We start from the raw sequence: 18662 nt of genomic DNA on the forward strand, positions 1-18662 counted from the left end.
TTACTGAATGTCAGGTCTGCAGGTTTTCTTCAGAATATGAATGACACTGAATTACGAGTCGATACTATGGCACATTATGAGTCACATTAGTACTAGTGGTTATCAAACATTTTATTTGCCCCCATAACTCGTGTTGAGAGTGTACACATTTTGGTTCCATTTGTACACTCTCAGAGTTACATACAGTACCTGTTATGGTCATTCAGGGCTATCTTTATGTGTTCCTGGTAATATTATTGTCCACTCATTTTGTATGTCCGTGGGAAAAGTGGAATTCTGTCAAGTGTCCACCACAAGCCAACAAGGCGATGACCCCTGTAACAACAGTTATCCCCCCAGGGGGCGTGAATCAAAACAGCATCCCGGTATCGACAATGGAACGAGGGGGAGCGCTTGTTTTCGGTGGAGATGACGGAGGCACGCCGGAGTTATATTATAAACACAATCTACTCTAGCAATCATGACATAGGCTATTTATTATAATCACTAATTCACTATGAAGTGTCTTTAATTATAATTAAAGTAAACATAGTCAAATAACAAACAAGGACAAATTGTTCTGCCCACAACCTTATCAAACCAAAATGCCTAAACTACTGTAAATGTCGGCCTATTATAACTATGATAATGGTTCTTAATTAGTCCCAATTATTAAGTATAATACTTGACCATATAAATATAGAATGTTTATGATTATATATGTTATGAAACATCGCATAGTCGAGCGTTGCGACGGTCGCATGAGCCGACTCAGCGCCGTTACCGACTTATGTGCCGTTATGGACAGAATAGTAAATCTTCAGCCCCCCGAATTTCGTCACCTCTGCGCGGTCCAGGGGAACACAACCGAGTGCTCCCTACCTCCGGTTCAGCCAATCGCAAGCTTCCACTGCCGATACCGGGATGCTGTTTTGATACACGCCCCCAGGGGTGTCATTTGAGTCGTCATGGATGGCAATTGCCACCCCCTAGCGTTGACATTTAACCTCAGTTAATTAGTTAATTGCGACCTACTGTCAGAACCGGCGCAGCTTGTCTGTATACGTGTACCGTATAACGCTGTATTTCCCCTGACACATCACTGTGACATCATAGGTGACATCACAGTGATGTCAGATACTCAGAGCAGGGATAACGCCTGACACTGTGGTTCCCCTGACACATCACTGTGACATCACAGTGGTGTGGCTGGTTCAGACAGGGATCTCCATCATGTATGGGCATAAAAGGGATTGTATGGTGTGATGTCATGGGAACCACTCTATGCCCATGTATGTATACAAGCTCTCAACGCATTGCTTGGCGACGCGTTGAGAGCTTGTAGATCCACTATTTTTGCCATTTTAGAAATGGGGCTGTGGTAACTTATGTATTTCTGAAACTACGCCTCTGTATCCCTCCCCCAACCATAGTAATGGGTGCTGCACCCATCCATGCATCGGACTCCTGAGCAGCACCCGTCCCACCATGACGTCAGAGGCAGTGGTCTCCGCTCCTCCGGCCCCCATAACCCCCTCCGCCCAGAGGGACTACCACTTCCTGCGCTCCTTCGTAGCTGGAGGTAAGATCAGCTGGACAGTCAGTGACACAGTGTTCATTTTGACAGAACAGTTTGATTTACACCTACATTCATTCAATCCCTCATATACTGTGCACATCCCCGGGAAAGGTCCTAGTTACTTGCGCAAGCAGAGCGTGCAAGTACTGCGTTTGGCTGCGTACTGTACTGTATGTGTCCTCTTTTGTTTAAGCACGTAGCCCAATACCTGATTGTATATTTATGTTGTGGTATTGCTACTTTTATTCAAGTAAAACATTTGAGTACTTTTTCCACCAACGTTGTTGACTGCATTTACAGGCTAGTGCGGCTGCAGGACTCCGGCCGTGTACTCCGTTGTCTTATACTGTACAACCTTACAAGATTTTTTGTCAAGTCTGGTAACTAAAACCTGTCTACTAATAGGCCTATATCACCACTCAATCAAAGCGATTTGAGACGTGAGTTTACAGAATCACACTACACGATCACAACCGTCTCATCTGGTTTGTTCACAGAGTACAGTGTCTGAGAAGCCCCAGTACGTTACTATAGTAACCTGACACTGCACAGATCTACAAGATCAGAACGTGTCGCGGACACAACGTGTTGCGAGCTTGTAGATCTGCTACTTTCAAAGCGAGACCCGCGGTGCTGAACATCGAAGTATAACTCGGGCTTATAGGACTGTGGAGCGGCGAATCTTAGAATTAATAGATACGGGGGTGCGGTAATTACCGCAATACTGTCGGTAATGGCTTCCCATTACCGAAAACCGCAGTAACAAAAAGTCGATACCGACCCAGCTCTAGCTGCTATACGCAGGGTCGTTTTGAAGCCATACGAGCCAGATACTGTATCTGAACGTGCCCTTTAGGTTCGACACACAGACTTGGGTCGCTGGGGTGAACCGGGGAACTACCATCTCCCGGCAGGGTAAAAACATGGCAGGCTGCGTGAAACTGCTGTTATAATATAGTGCACATTGATGTAAGCAACACAGCTGTAGCTGATCACATTAATAATGGGTGTGTTCGATTTGGGTGTGCCAGTAATTCAGTCAATACTGTTGATGTCTGCTTTCACATTGGCACGCCCATGGCCCTGGGCACACCTAAATCGAGCACACCCATTAGTAATTGAATTGGCAGCAGCTGCATTGCTTAGTAGCCTGTTTTTAATGTACCAAAGGTTTTAGTCTGAACCGAAAACAAACTACACCACCATCACAGAGGTTGTGGGTTCGAATCCACCGTGGTGCATCCGGCTTTGTCGAGCGTATACTGTGTTCGGGGGAGGGAAGCCGGGTGGGGAGGGTGATATTGGTCATTGCATGTAATCTTATGTGCTGGAGCGGCACCTGTCAGCAGGGAGTGTTGGGTGGAAGGAGTAGGACGAATAGGAGGATGGGAAACACGTGACCACCGGGCATGCGCCATGACGCACACAATGGGTGCCAAAAGCGAGGAGCTAAATCGGCTGAGGTTTTGGACAAGGTTGACGCCCCCTCGCGGCTTGGGAGATTTTGGCTACGTCCCCATCATGGCAGGGAACATTGAGTTTTGAGTGTAGCAACATTTTCATAAAATACCAAAGAAGCGTTTATTTGTTTTTATTTACACGTCGCCCACTTCCACTGTGCTTTCTGCGGAGACTCGCATTTAACATAGAATGACAGACAAATAAAACGCAGTACTATGCAGGAAAAAAGGGGTAAAATACCAAAGAAGTGTTTATTCTTTTTATTTTCACCTCGCCCGCTACCACAGTGTTTTCAGCGGAGACATGCTTGACACAAGAGGTCTCCCACTCTCCCTTCTGCATCGCAAGCCTAGGGGGGGTGTCAACCTTGTCCAAAACCTCAGCCGATTTAGCTCCTCGCGTGCCAAAACTCGCACCGGAAGTGCGATGAAATACATGACAGGGAATGGAGCTGAGCTACTGTAGACCAGCTCATGAACAAACACTATTTATAATTAAACGATTGAGACCTTTGTCATATAATCTGTACAGGAATACCAGTAAGACTCCCTAATCGGGAGATAAGCGACCGTAGGTCACTTATCTCCACAAATAGGGCAAACATTTTTTATTCCATAAACTTCCTGATCCATGTTGATGACATGAGTGTAGACATACTGTGTAGTGATTTTCGGGCCAAAACTGTAGGAGCAGTGGCCAAAAATGTGTTTTAAAAATGGGCCTGTAGGTGGCGCTAGAAGAGGGCCATGTGAGAAATGAGGGGTGGGCTGTCCGCGTTGCCTTGGCGGACGAATAGGTACTGGCCCCGGCTCTCCCGGACGCTCCTAGCCTGAGTTACGGCATTTTATGTGAGCTGCAGTGGCAGGGGGTCCTCCACTGGGGGCGCCACCACTTTTGCAATCGTTCTGGAGCACCAGGAGTGGGTGGTCCCCAGGAATTCCCCGTGAGCAGCTCCGTTGGGGTGGTCATTTGGTCATTTTTGCACATTTGGTATTTTTTTTACACCTGGGGGTCCCCCAGGGACCTGGGGGTCCCTGGAACTCCGGGGGTCCTTGGAGGTTGTAGTTTGGCAGGCAAGGAGTTTGTGTGGACATTTTGGCATGGATCGGGCCAACGGTGGCCGAGATATGAGCAGGCCAAAAGTGTGACGTGTGAGGTGTGACGGACTGACGTGTGACGTGTGACGGACTGACGCACGGACACCTCGAGCAGCTTTCTGTAGTAAGATGCGACCTACGGTCGCAATAAAAGAAAACATATCACAGGTATTTTTATAATCACTTGCTTTTCGATGTGCACAGTACATAATGAAATAATAATAACAGTAAATAATAATCGTTTCTGTCTTGAAAGTATCGCGAGATTTGGTTCCCAGACAGGAAACGGTGGATAATCTTGCGATACTGTCTTGGCACGTTTAGAAACATACTTTTTGCTCTTTAGATAATGCTATAAAATGAGTGCACACGTCGAAAATCAACACAGCAGAAAAAAATGTGTGACATGCCTTCTTTTATTTTCCTGAGCCGAGTATGTTATAAAGGTCTCAATTGTTCAGAAATAGTGTTTATTCATGAGCTGCTCCACAGGCTTCCACCGAGTGGACTGACTCCAGTGCATTCTACCGAACTTCTGGTTGCAGTTTTGGCACCCATGGTCGTTTGGAATTGCGAGATAGCGAAAATGACGTTGGTGTCTCTTCCTTCTAAAAATTCCTTGCTGCTGGGGGTTCCTCACTGGCAGGTGATACTAGCATCCTTTAAAATTGCCCTGAAAAACCACTTACAGGCAGCAGCTGTTCGCAACTGGTAAAAAAAAAGTAACCTAGCCCAACCCTACCCTCCCCTGCTCCTTCTTTGTATATACTTACTTACTTACTGTTTAGACTCTTTTTTTTGTTCTCTCATTTTTCTTTTCTTTACATATCTACTGCATAGTACTGTGTTCTATTCGTCTGTCATTCAATGTTATATGAGATACTTAAATGGTTTCCTGTGGAAATAAGCTTAGTCTTTTCATGGATCTCCTTTTAGTAGACCTTGTACCAGTGAACTGTACCGTCATGAAACTGTACCTTTTCCTATGCAAACTTCTAATAAAGTCTTCAATCAATCAATCAATACTACAGCAGTGACAACACAGAAATGTGTGTGGGGAGGAATTAATTGGCGGAACAACTCAATTGGGGAGTAAAATGGGGTAACAAAAATAATAGGCTACTCTAAATACTTTGAACTTAGGGTTTCATGTGCCTTTAAATCTTCCACAGCACAATATGTTGCAATATGTTGCAAAAGCTTGTATGTTAGTTGGAATACTGGTAACATGCACAAATGCCTGTAAGAATACTTACAAAATGTTGCTTGCCCAACAAGCCTGATCAAATGTCACTGACATTTTCCTCAGTATTGCCCATCACATATGTACAGCAACATAATAGACTAATGGTATCTATGCAAGGCTTGCATATTTCATAATCTGGGTTTCATCATCTGGTGTATTCAACTTTGCCAGAGGTGAAGTAATTAGAATATCTGAGGGTGCCGCCTGTTGGCGGGGAATATTGACAAACGTGTGTGTACTGGAATTAGATGGCTTGGCGATTTAAATTAACTGGTGATTTATTTATTATTATTATTTTTCTTTACAGTATTACCTGCTGGCCTAATAATGTTCCTCCCCATATTTTGGGGTTTGTCTTTGTGTGTGTGTTTAGGTGTAGCAGGATGCTGTGCCAAGTCCACCATCGCTCCACTGGACAGAGTGAAGATCCTCCTTCAAGCCCAGAACCCACACTACAAACATCTAGGTCAGAGGTCTTCAATGTTTTTCCAGGCCAGGGACCCCCTTAGCTGAGAGAGAGATGAAGCAGCCCCCCCCCCTCTCCACACTACATATTGTATAACATGTGTTGCAGATTCAACTTTTTCACAGATTTCATAGATATCTTTACAGACTTGTTTGACACACATTGGCCAAAGGGCCCTGTAGTTTGCCACCCCTTACCTAGGGCTGTCATGATTATGACATTTTACATGACGATTAATTGTCACTCAAATAATTGCGATTAACGATTTAATTGTGTTTTTGTCGTTGAAAATTACATTTCTGTTTGGCTTTTAGGCTTTGAAGTTGCACATGGCAGTTATGACACATAACCTAAATATACAAAGAAATTACTGACATATTTGACAACTTTATAACTAAAAAAAAACATTGATAGTGGAAATAGCCGATCTACAATCTCACAGCGCAACGCGTTGTGAGCTTGTAGATCGGCTATTTCCACTATCTTTTAATTAAAAAATATATATTTATATATATGAAAAATTTTCAACATGGAAACGATTATGACGATTATGTCAAATAATCGCGATTATGTAAAATAATTGCAATTAGACGATTATGTAATAATTGTGACAGCCCTACCCTTACCCCTTATCTTCACCCTATACCCGCGAAATGTGGTCAAGGCAGCTAGCTATACCCGCTATACCCGCTATACATTATGCTATGTTATTGAGGAGGTGTGGGCGTGTTGTTGCTATTTCCCTAAAATTGCTATTTTGTCTCCTTCTGACATAATTATCCATGAATCTCAGTGATTCTATTTTTCCTATAAATAGCTTGCCTTAACCTTTGGATCTGTCTTGCAGGGGTGTTCGCCACGCTGCGGGCCGTGCCTCAGAAAGAAGGGTTCTTGGGTTTGTACAAGGGCAACGGAGCCATGATGGTCAGGATCTTTCCATACGGAGCCATCCAGTTCATGGCCTTTGACAACTATAAAAAGGTAATGGGGGGGGGGGGGGTTTGCTTTCGTTCACAATTTCAAAGGGAATATCAAGACACCTCACACGGTACACCAAAGGCACAGTGGTTGAGAAACACTGCTCTAAAGCAATGATAACTATCAGAATTTTTATCAGATTGTCTTTTTTTTTTTTTTAAGAATATCTTTATTCATGTCAGAGTGTTGTCACAATACTGGATTTCTAACTTCGATACGATATTTTGCAAACATGTTTATTTTAATTGAAAGAAAAATACAGACATTTAGACAGGTAGATGGTAGTGCAATTTTCAAAAGCCTGCCTTTGTGATTTTCACATTCTAAGTACAAATAAGGCTGTGCAATCTGTATTTTCATCTATTTTCAATAACAAAAAAAAACACGCAGAGCGTGTGTCTCACCCAACGAGAGAGGTAGAAACTAAGAATCGATATTATCGATACTATGGAAAAGTAATATTAACTCATTGAGTGCCTATCCCGAATTAGTTCGGGATATATGATCGTATCACAGGGTGCCTATCCCGAACAAGTTCGGGATATAAAAAAAAAAAAAAAAAAAAAAATTTGATTTTTTTTTTTTTTTTTTTGGACCCCATCAAATCTGGTGAACATGATTTCAATCGCGATTTTGCATGTTCCACCCCCATACAACCCCATCTAACATACAGGGCAGCCATGTTTGTTTACATAACATGTAAAACATAATGGCGATTATCTCAAGAATGCCTGAACGGATTTCCAATCGGATTTTTTTGTTTGAAAGCTGTGAACAAACTGCACAAATCCACTCCAATGCAATCCAGGATTGCATTGGATTTTTCAGAGCTCATTCTTCTCTGTTTTTTTCCCATGCATGAGGTGTGCAAGGTTTAATCATGGCTAAGTTGACGAAAATAAGGCTTCTAAAATGCTTGGTAGCCAATAGCTAACTTCAAGCTAACTTCATCCTCTTCCTGTACATGCAGTCATGCACAAAGGAAAGTGTTCAGGCAAGTCATGGCTGCAGGGCTTCTGCATATACCAGCATATCTCTATGGGATTTTCTCTGGCCACTGGGCGCCCTCTAGTGGTGAAAGGGGTGGCACTAAATGAGTTAAAATCGATACTATATTCAAAATCGATACTATATTCAAAATCGATACTTTTCGATAAATCAATATTTTTGACAACATGACAAGGTTAAAACAGTACACATTAAATCAGAGCAGTAAGATTAAGACATTTCTTTGAGAGATTGGTTTTGACCTGAAAATATCACTTAACCGTACCTTGTAAACAGTTGTTTTCATTGATATATAGTATATATATTTATTTATATATTTATATTGTATATTTTATATATAATTATCCAAATAAATCTTCTAGATGATTTGATTAATTGAAAAATGACAGTATATAATCCAGAGGAACTGAATGAATTGTGCACTATTGTTTTATTAACATTAAGATGCTCGACCTGTCTTAGGTGTCTTACTGATGCTGACAACATTCCTTGTAATTCACAGCTGCTAAGAAAACAGCTGGGCATCTCTGGACACATCCACCGCCTCATGGCCGGATCAATGGCAGGTCAATAATCAATAACTAATGATGATGATCAGTGCTGTCACGATTACGACATTTTAAATGACGATTAATTGTCACTCAAATAATTGCGATTAACGATTTAATTGTGTATTTGTCGTTGACAATTACATTTCTGTTTGGCTTTTAGGCTTTGAAGTTGCACATGGTAGATATGACACATGACCTAAATATACAAAGACATTACTGACATATTTGACAACATTGATAGTGGGAATAGCCGATCTACAAGCTCACAACGCGTCGCAATGCGACGCGTTGTGAGCCCGTAGATCTGCTATTCCCACAATTTTTTACTTTAAAAAAATATATATTACCATTTTTCAACATGGAAACGATTATGACGATTATGAAAAATAATCGCGATTATGTCAATAATTGCGATTAGACGATTATGTAATATTTGTGACAGCCCTAATGATGATGCTTTTTGGCTTGTTCACACTACGTCAGTGTTTTAAATCAATGACTACTTTTATTATATCGGGTCTGTCGGGTGCAAACCTCATGCGCCCAATACCGTTACTTTTCAGGAAATGGGGGGAAAAACTGGATCCAATGTATTATTTGTGTGTTATTATCTACTCACAAACTCTTGAATACTTTTCATTAGTTCAATATTTATAAAAAGACAAAACAACAGACTTAAACACATTCAACTTGGTGTAGCTATTGTAGGCAGATCTACAAGCTCACAACAAGCTTGTGATCTGATGGTTTGACTACTTTTGCACCACACTGTCATACGGCCAAGTAACGTTATTTTTGTGTGTGTAATGGTGGCTGACTATAGAGAATCTTTGACAGTTTGTGTGTTCGTTTGCAGGGATAACTGCCGTGATATGCACGTATCCCCTGGACGTGATCCGAGCCAGGCTGGCCTTCCAGGTGACAGGAGAGCACCGCTACACTGGCATCGCCAACGCCTTCCACACCATTTACCTTAAGGTTAGTGCTGCACCGGGGCAAGGCAGTGCCAGTGCTGTTGGCAATGCCAAGCAATTACAATAGGTGTAGATTAGAGGTGTGCATTGGCACGACCCTCACGATTCAATTCTATTACGATTCACAATGTAACGATTCCATTCGATTCTACGATGCATCGTGTTGCCTCACACTTTTCTATATCACTGCACAACGTGGCTAATTTCAGTCAATACAAGCAGTGAGACATACTGAACATCATATTTTATTTTGAATTATATTGAAACCTTGTATGTCTAAAACCGTTCATTTTGTATTTATCATTTTAAAAATGATTTAAAATTAGTGCTCTACAAAAAAAAAACTAGCCGCTCTACAAGCACACAACGCCTCGCGATGCGAGGCGTTGTGTGCTTTTAGATCTGCTATTTTCACTAGTTTTGTGCGATAGTCTTGTATGATGAAGCATGGCTTTACTATTTATATATAATTATATTTAGGCTTTGATTATTGATTATGTCAAGTTTCTGCATTGGATTGAATTGAACTGAATTGTGATGCATTGCTGAATCGATTATTTTTGACACCACTGGTGTAGATGGCAGACTAACGTCCTCTCTACGTTCACAATGAGTGTGAGATCGCAATGAGAAGTACTGTACAGTATCTATTGCATGTTCACAGCCCCTAAAGCCTTTTGAGCTGAGGAGTGCTTTGCATATGCGAAGTGAGGTATCAAACACGACACACGTGCATACAGTATCTCCTTGTTTGGGCCGTTCTGTACGTGACACTATGTAATTACATACAGTACATACATACAAAGCCAGACGTAGGAGCGGTTAGCACCGCTCAAATTGGATCCGTGACGATGCGTTCCTTAGTTCCTTAGAAAAAAGCTTTGTTTTGACCGAAAATGTAATCTGGGAAAAGAATCTGAGATAAATGTATTTTTTTCCTCCAAATCCAATAACCTGGAAGTGAATGGTGCGTTGTATAGCAACCTAGCACCATTCATGCATTGGCAAAGAGCGCCCTCTAGTGTAATCACTGAAAACGTTGAAATGACAAGTTATCATTGATGGCAGTGAACCTTTGGATTTCAAATGAGGTGTTATTATGTCAATTCATGGGTTGCATTTGTAGTCCACACCAGCCATGTTGAGGACCAACACAGGTGTCCTAATTGGCATAGAACATTAGTTCTGTGCCAATCATACAAATTGAAAAACCTGTGTTGGTCCTCAACATGTCCGTTTAGGACTACAAATGCAACCCATGAATTGCAGTAATTGTGTTAAGCAAGTTGTTTATGTCTGCTCTCTGTAAAGGTATCTTGGCCTGGTGTGATTTAGCTGTTATTTTGTTTTTGTTTCAAGGAAGGAGGAGTCAAAGGGTTCTACAGGGGACTGACCCCGACAATTATCGGCATGGCCCCCTATGCAGGTCAGTATCGGTCACTCTTTCTTAGATGTGTTCTAAACCAGGGGTCTTCAACGTTTTCAGGCCAAGGACCCCTTAGTTGAGAGAGAGATGTAGCAGGGACCCCCACAACCTTTTCATAGATTCCCTAAAGTTTCATCGTTTGACAGCACATTTGTCAGTGTATTTTGGATTCATGTCAATTTGTGTTTTCAGATATTTAACCACTTGAACCATCGATATTTAATAAACTTGACCTTTCGCTCTGTACATAGTCTGCTCTTTTTCCCATCTACACCAAACTTATTTGCCAAAAATAGCCGATCTACAAGCTCACAACGCCTCGCAGCGCGAGGCGTTGTGAGCTTGTAGATCTGCTATTTTTGGATAAAGTTCTCAAATATGGACGCTAGGGTTCAAGTTATTATGTTAAAAAGTTATTATGAAAAAAGGAGGAAAAAAAGTTTCTATCACTCAAATGATTTGAAGGGCCCCCTGTAGTAACTCTGAGGACCCCCTAGGGGTCCCGGACCCCCTGTTGAAGACCCATGTTCTAAACCACTTCTTGAACCCTAGCGTCCCAATTCTGCGGGGAACACTCGCTGTCTACAAGCGTGGACGTTTGTAATACAGTGCCGTCTCTGTACTACAAATAAACAAGGGTTTATGTGGTTAAATAAATTATGCATTTATATAAATGTTGCATTTATATAGAGTCTTTATCCAAGGCGCTTTACGGTGATTCTGAGGACCACTGCTTTAACTGATACACTTTACCGTACGTCCTCTGACTGTCACACTGTCCCTGTCCCTTCCTGCAGGCTTCTCCTTCTTCACCTTTGGGACATTGAAGAGTCTGGGTCTGACACACTTCCCGGACCACCTGGCCCGCCCGTCCTCGGACAACCCCGAGGTTCTGGTCCTCAAGCCCCAGGTCAACCTGCTGTGTGGGGGCGTGGCCGGAGCCATCGCCCAGACCATATCGTAAGTACCGGATAGGGACCGGTCCGGATCCGACACTGAGGAACCCGGAATCGGTTCCCATTACATTTTCAGTGGTGGGGAAAAAAGTAGTCACACTTAAATGAAAGTATCGATACTGCAGTGGAGAAATACTCTAGTAAAAGTCTGGAATTCAAAATGTACTGTATGAAAGTGTTAACACATCGGACGCCCATGTGGTTTTGATGTCTTAATTTGCTGGTGCCCATGGCAACGCGTCATTTTACCTACCGGCGAGAGAACTGCAGAGAAAAGTAATCCGAGTAAATGTAATCCGAGTATGTCCTGTTTATTTCGCGAAAATCTTTTCTTTCAGTCAGAACCGTTTTTTATCATTTCTAAGCCACAGTGTTTGTGTTACGGCATGTAGAAGAGGCTGCCGTTTTGAGAAAAAAATGAAAAAAGGAAGAGAATCCGGAGAAAACAGCATTTTTGTGCAGCCGCTAAACAGGAAGTCAACGAGACACACAGCACGTCCGGGTGGCGTGATTTGGAATTGCACACGCGTTCTGGGCAAACCCCGCCCATGAAGCTTTTGATTGGCTGAACCGGCGCTAGGGAGCGCTCGTTTTTGGTCGCTTGGACCGCACGGAGGTGCGTTTATCGTGGGCTTGCCCAGGCCTTACGGCCTGGGCATAAATATAACGATTGCATTCACCACGGCTTCGTAACTCGCGCGGCGCTCCGCCGGCCGCGCGGCCCTGGCCCGCTCTTCGCGGCCACTCGCACCTGCGGCGCTCGGGGGCGAAGAGCAGGACCAAGGTCCGCTGGCCTTCGCGCCGCTTGCAATGTCGTGGACAATAATCAAACGCCTCCGCCCAGAACTCATGTGCAATTCCAAATTAAGCGTCCGGGTGACGTAATTGCGCGCTGCATGTTGGGAAATGGAGTTTGTTTCTTCACCGCGGTAGCCAAGTGCAGTAGCTACAGTACAGTATAGTTTACTGTACAACGCGTCAAACGCGTCGTGGGCCTCCAGCGACATCAAAGAAATTGACTTGTAGACACCACGTGGGCATCCGATGTGTTAATAAAAACAAAATCTAAAAGTAAAAGTACAAAATGTTTGAAAATAGCAGTTCTACAAGCTCACTTGTAGATCTAGATATAAAATAGGGCTAAAGTAATGCAAAGTAGTACTAGTAACTTTGCATTCAACTTCACACAAGGTACCGGTACTTGTTGTTTGTCATGTCTTATGTTATGTTATGTTGTAACTACAGTACCATTCATGCATTGGCAAAGAGTTTAACTTAACTGCCATTTTAGGTGTGAACCTTGTATAAGCCCTAAATGGGTTTTCTTTCTCACCTTATGTTTGTGTCTTTTAATAATGTTACCTTTGTACTGTGCAAATAAATAAAACTGAAAAAGAATTGTTTGTAACGTGATTGTCTCTCCTCTGTCCAGGTACCCCCTGGACGTTGCCAGAAGGAGGATGCAGTTAGGAACAATCCTCCCTGACTCTGAGAAATGTCTGTAAGTACAGCTTGACATCCTATGTCCTACTATTTATCTGAGTGCCAGTGAACTGTCTATAACAGTGGTTCTCAAACTTTGACATTTGACTTTGACTCCCTTTAAAATTGACAGTGTACATAACTGGTCCATTTGGTTCCATTTGTACACACTGTCACAGTAACAGACTTTTAAGGGTGAATTTAGACCCCATACCTAGAGAGCCTTTGAAATCCACTTTGAGAACCACTGGACTATAACAAGCTCATAATCATATCCAGTTGGTGTGTGTGCGTGCGTGCGTGCGTGCGTGCGTTGTGCTTTTTAACTATACCTGTAGATAACCAGAGAAAGGATTATTAGTATTGTGTGCGTGTGTGTCGTTAATAATGTCATTCACTCGAAGATCCTATATGTCTGCACAAATTAAAGCAAGATTCCCATTAGGGCTGTCACAATTATTACATAATCGTCTAATCGCAATTATTTGAGGTAATCGCAATTATTTTGCATAATCGTCATAATCGTTTCCATGTTGAGAAATGTTAATATAATTTTTAGTTAAAAACACTTTCAAAAAGTAGATCTACAAGCTCACAATGCACCGTGATGTGACACGTTGTGAGCTTGTAGATCGGCTATTTCCACTATCAATGTTCTTTTTTAAGTATAAAATTGTCAAATATTTATTTGTATAGTTAAGTTATGTGTCATGATTGCCATTTGCAACTTCAAAGCCTAAAAGCCGAACAGAAATGTAATTGTCAACGACAAATAGACAATTATTTGGGTGACAGTTAATCGTTATGTAAAATGCCCTAATTGCCATTCCTTTTGTTTTCCGTTGTACACGAATAGAACGCTGACGAAGACGCTGAAGTACGTGCACAGTCGCTACGGGGTGAAGAGAGGTCTGTACCGAGGTCTGTCCATCAACTACGTGCGCTGCATTCCCTCCCAGGCCGTGGCCTTCACCACCTACGAGTTCATGAAGCAAGTCCTCCACCTCAACTAGCCTCTCCCACGTGCGCCTCCAACCGCCGCGCTCACCCTCACTAAAGGGGTCTTTCACTTTTAAAACCCATTCAGAACGGGTACACAGTACTGTGTGTTATTATTTTATGCTTTAACTGTTGAAAAATAGCAGATATACAAGCTCACAGCGCGGCACCGAGTGCCGCGCTGCGAGCTTGTAGATCTGCTATTTTTGAAAAATCGTGAAAACTTGAATTTTGACCCGATTCTATAAGTGTCTTTTGAATCCTTCTAAGATTTGAAAAACCCATGTTTCTTCTATATCAGCAATCTGGCCAGCCATCGTCAAAGAAAAGGTCCTTTTCACTTAACTGGGGCTCAGTTAGTCTGTTCTTGAGAGACTGCTATGTCAGTGGTTCTCAAACCTTTTCATGTGAAGGACCCCCAAAATGATATGTATTTGGCCACGGACCCCCATCTCAAAATATTTATTTCCAGGGACCACCCAGAAGCAAAATTTGAGTTACAAACGTTCCCTTTGAAGATACATATACAGTATATTCAAAGATTTGCTCACATTTTCACGACTTTTTCAAAAATAGCAGATCTACAAGCTCGTATATCTGCTATTTTTCACTGGTTAAAGCATTCAATAATTCTAGGCCTAAATGGGCTAAACAACTTCTGGGGTCCTCTTTTAAGTACTCCACTTTGCGTGCCTCCCAGACTGTTTGTGAAGTAGCTCGCGCACGTAAGCTGAAGTATACGTGAATCTGAACCCCAGCAGTGTTTTAAAAAAAAGAATACCCCTTTCAGACAAGATTCACTCGCTGTCTTTGTGCTGAGACATAATATTTGGGACATTTTCATATAAGCAATATGCTCAGAATGAGCATGTGATGAAGTCCTCATGATGAAACATGTTGGCTTTATAAGAACTTAAACCCTATATGCTTAAACCCTATATACTTTGTTGACCCAGGACCCTATAGGGTGTGCCAAATGTAGTTCTAAGAGCGGCCATTTCTTGGGTAAACACAGCCTTACACAGGTGTTCTGATTAGACTATAGCATTAGTTCTATGCAATCAAACAATTGAAACACCTGTGTTTTTACCCAAGAAATGGCCGCTAAGGACTACAATGACGTAGGCGCTGGCACACACTATAGGCCCCTTTATTTATTTTCCTTCTACACCAAGAATAGACGATCTGCAAGCTCACAATGCGCCGCGACACAGTATTGCAGATTGGCTATTTTCGCTGAACGTTCGCCATGAACGTCGAGTTCAAGGGGTTAACAAATACATTTCTTTCTAGTGCTACAAGTGGCTTTTTTTGTAAGTCTTCCTGATTATTCCATGCGTTGGTGAGGTGGATCTGTTTTGCTGCGATTATGCAGCAGATGCACTGTCCTCTCTGCTACCAAAACCACCCATAATGCACTGCTTTCTTCCAGTCATAGTTAGTGTCATGTGGTCGGGTCCACCGACTGTCTTACGACGGACGGTCTGAGTCATACGTCAGCGTTTCGCCAAAGAATTCCGGGCAGGCTTCGGATTGGTTGGACTTTTAACGGAAGACCGCCATTGGACTAAGGAGGTCTGTGGTGTCTGTTATGCATTTTACCGTGCATTGTTACGGTATGTGTACAACCTGTACGCAAGACCTAACAAAAGGATCGCTTATTTTTGTTTGTTTATCTGATTGGCTAGGCTCTAACAAAGGTTGGTCTAAAGCCTGATGCGTTGTGAAAAGTAGGGAAACCCAACAATCACTGACTGTAGCAGACGTTTATCTGGCACGCAACAGCAATGAAATCATTAACTGCGACCCTTGTAGTGTCCAAAAGTTGTTGTTTGTCAATACCCCCCCCCCCCCCCCCCCCCCCCACACACACACACACACACCTCAAGTAAGAACAGTTTGGTCCAGTGGCAGAGAATGTTAGAGAGGCAGGGGCTGAAATGTCGGCTATTTTCGTTGCGAGACACCACACTGAACTAAGCATAGTCAAGTCAATACTGGAGATGTGGCGTAACGGCATGGATTTCTACACAGAGAGGGCAATTCTTTCAACATAAGATGCTGCATTGAAGTTAAGGAGTGTTTGGATAAGGCAATTTTCTCTTGAATGCTGCCTTCAGGTATGGCATGGAAAGGAGACATTTGCGTTTCTTTCACCATAGTAATAAACTGCATTCATGGTCTGGAGAGGGCACTTTTTACAGACAGGTAAAAGGGCAGGGGCTCAAGCCCCCTTTGATGTCTACTGTATGTGCGCACGTGCCTGGTTTGGTCGACATCCGGCTGTCTCTCCACCTCCTAATCCATCTCCTTCTTTTCTATCTCACCGTGCCCCTGTGAGGAAGTCTTTCCTCCACTGGCCAACGCGTGGCTTGGCTTCGGGGGGCGACTCCCTGACAGCCGTTCCCATAGAAACGGCAGAGAGCGGCGTCGCGGTGCAAACGACGGGCGCCGAGCCACCAAACTGTTGATAGCAGCGCCCGTAGCAACCACCCCCACTCGCTCATCCACAGGGGCGTCACAAGGGGGGGGGTGGGACTGAGTTACCAGGGCCCAAGGTGGAGGGGCCTTAATTATTGTATACTTTAGCTATTGAAAAATAGCAGATATACAAGCTCACAGCGCCACACCGTGTGAGCTTGTAGATGTGCTATTTTTAAAAAAGTTGTGAAAGTGCGCGGCTGCGCGCAAATCTTTTTAAGCGAACATTTGTAACTCAAGTTTGGCTTCTGGGGGGTCCCTGGAACTAAATATTTTGAGATGGAGGTCCGTGGCCAAATACATATAATTTTGGGGGTCCTTGACATGAAAAGGTGTGAGCACCACTGACATACAGTAGAAGGATTTGAAATATTCAAAGACTTGCACAGATGTTCACGATTTTCAAAAATAGCAGATCTACAAGCTCGCTATTTTTCAATAATGCGTTCCCAGTCTAAATGGGTGAATCCTTGTAACCGGGGCCCAGGATTAAGTGTGACACCGCTCATCCGCTCATCTAACCATTCTCCCGCATTCACATAGCAAACGTGCTTTACAGAACCCCAGGATACTTTAGTTCAAATACGTAAACGACAGCTATGTTATGTGTGTGAATTTATAATCTGTCCACTAAATATCTTCTCTGAAAATGGCTGGTCTACGACGGGTTTGCGATGCTGTGTTGTGACGCTATAGATCAGCTAAGATTCAGTCCACACGGTACCCACATTTTTAAATGAAAACCAACATAATATCGTTGCTGTCGGGAAGAAACCTTGTATCTTCATATTTCAACTTGGTGTGAATGTGTAGTTTAATCGAGAACGATTGAACCATATCGTTGTTGTCGGGTGGAAGCCTTTTTATGTCCAAAACCTTCCCTTTTTTTTGTTATTTTAAAAACGATTTATAATAGTGAAAATAGCACACAACGTGCGAGGCGTTGTGTGCTTGTATATCTGCTATGTTCACTAGTTTTGTGCGACATTCTTGTATGAGGAAACAGGGCTTTACAAAAAAAACTAATTTGGATATACAAGGTTTTTGCCTGACAGTGTATATTGTTTTCCTTTGTGTCGGATATTGCTAGGAAAGGTTTGCGTAACTTTGCTAAAAGCTTTAGATTAGTCCTTGCGTGTTTAGAGTTTAGTTGATTCCGAGTTTCAGTGTGTCTTTCATTTCCACAGTGCAGCTATGGGGTCCAACGCCTTCCACACTGGTTGCTATTTGTGTCATATTTTCGTAGGGCTGTCATGATTATGACATTTTACATGACGATGTATGTCACTCAAATAATTGTGATTAACGATTTAATTGTGTTTCTGCCGTTGACAATTACATTCCTGTTTGGCTTGTAGGCTTTGAAGTTGCACATGGCAGATATGACATACAGTACAGTATAAACAAAATGTACAGAAATAACTTACATATTTGACAACTTTATACTTGAAAAAGAACATTGATTGATACGCATCGCGACGCGTTGTGTAAGCTTGTAGATCTGCTGTTACCACTATTTTCGAAAATGTTTGAAAATATGAACATTTTTCAACCTGTAAACGATTATGGCGACTAGACAAAATAATTGCAATTATGTCAAATAATTGCTTTTAGACGATTACGTAATAATTGTGACAGCCCTATATTTGTGTTGCCTTTTTTGCTCCTTTTTGTTGTCCAGAAACATATTGTATTCAATAGGTATTGTTGATACTCTGTACCACGGTGTGATGAAACATGACGTTGTTAAGCTTGAGCAGCAGTTCTGTCCGTCAGGCAACACCGTCGTGTGACGGAGTATAAATTAGAGCTTGAATGACGTCAGATTCTTGGGTTCCTGTATAAATGCACAGCCTAAGACGAGAGCAACGTTTTCATGCCAAAACGTGGATGGAAGAGTTTAGGGCTGGGCAAATAGATCCATATTATATCAAGCTTTATTTACCTACTAGACCCCTTTAAACGATTGAGACTTTATC

At 42.5% G+C, this 18662-nt stretch overlaps 1 protein-coding gene across 1 annotated transcript; it reads left to right on the plus strand.

Annotated features, from left to right (window-relative positions):
- The first annotated feature begins 1445 nt into the window (after positions 1-1445).
- slc25a16 (solute carrier family 25 member 16) lies at positions 1446-14277 on the plus strand. Its single transcript, XM_080740392.1, has 9 exons — positions 1446-1561; positions 5736-5828; positions 6676-6809; positions 8317-8380; positions 9222-9343; positions 10699-10765; positions 11563-11725; positions 13154-13222; positions 14060-14277. Exons 1-9 carry the CDS (start codon positions 1468-1470, stop codon positions 14214-14216), a joined length of 963 nt encoding a protein of 320 aa, XP_080596518.1. The 5' UTR covers positions 1446-1467; the 3' UTR covers positions 14217-14277.
- Positions 14278-18662: the final 4385 nt, after the last annotated feature.

This window comes from Nannobrachium achirus, assembly GCF_963921795.1.
Source record: "Nannobrachium achirus genome assembly, chromosome: 13".
Taxonomy (NCBI): domain Eukaryota; kingdom Metazoa; phylum Chordata; class Actinopteri; order Myctophiformes; family Myctophidae; genus Nannobrachium; species Nannobrachium achirus.

Bases quoted from the DNA above. Each gene is read 5' to 3' on its own strand.
- slc25a16 (XM_080740392.1), top strand. From the start codon at position 1,468: ATGACGTCAGAGGCAGTGGTCTCCGCTCCTCCGGCCCCCATAACCCCC. The intron at 5,829-6,675 runs GTCAGAGGTCTT...TCTGTCTTGCAG, and splicing joins CCCACACTACAAACATCTAG to GGGTGTTCGCCACGCTGCGG. The intron at 10,766-11,562 runs GTCAGTATCGGT...CCCTTCCTGCAG, and splicing joins CGGCATGGCCCCCTATGCAG to GCTTCTCCTTCTTCACCTTT.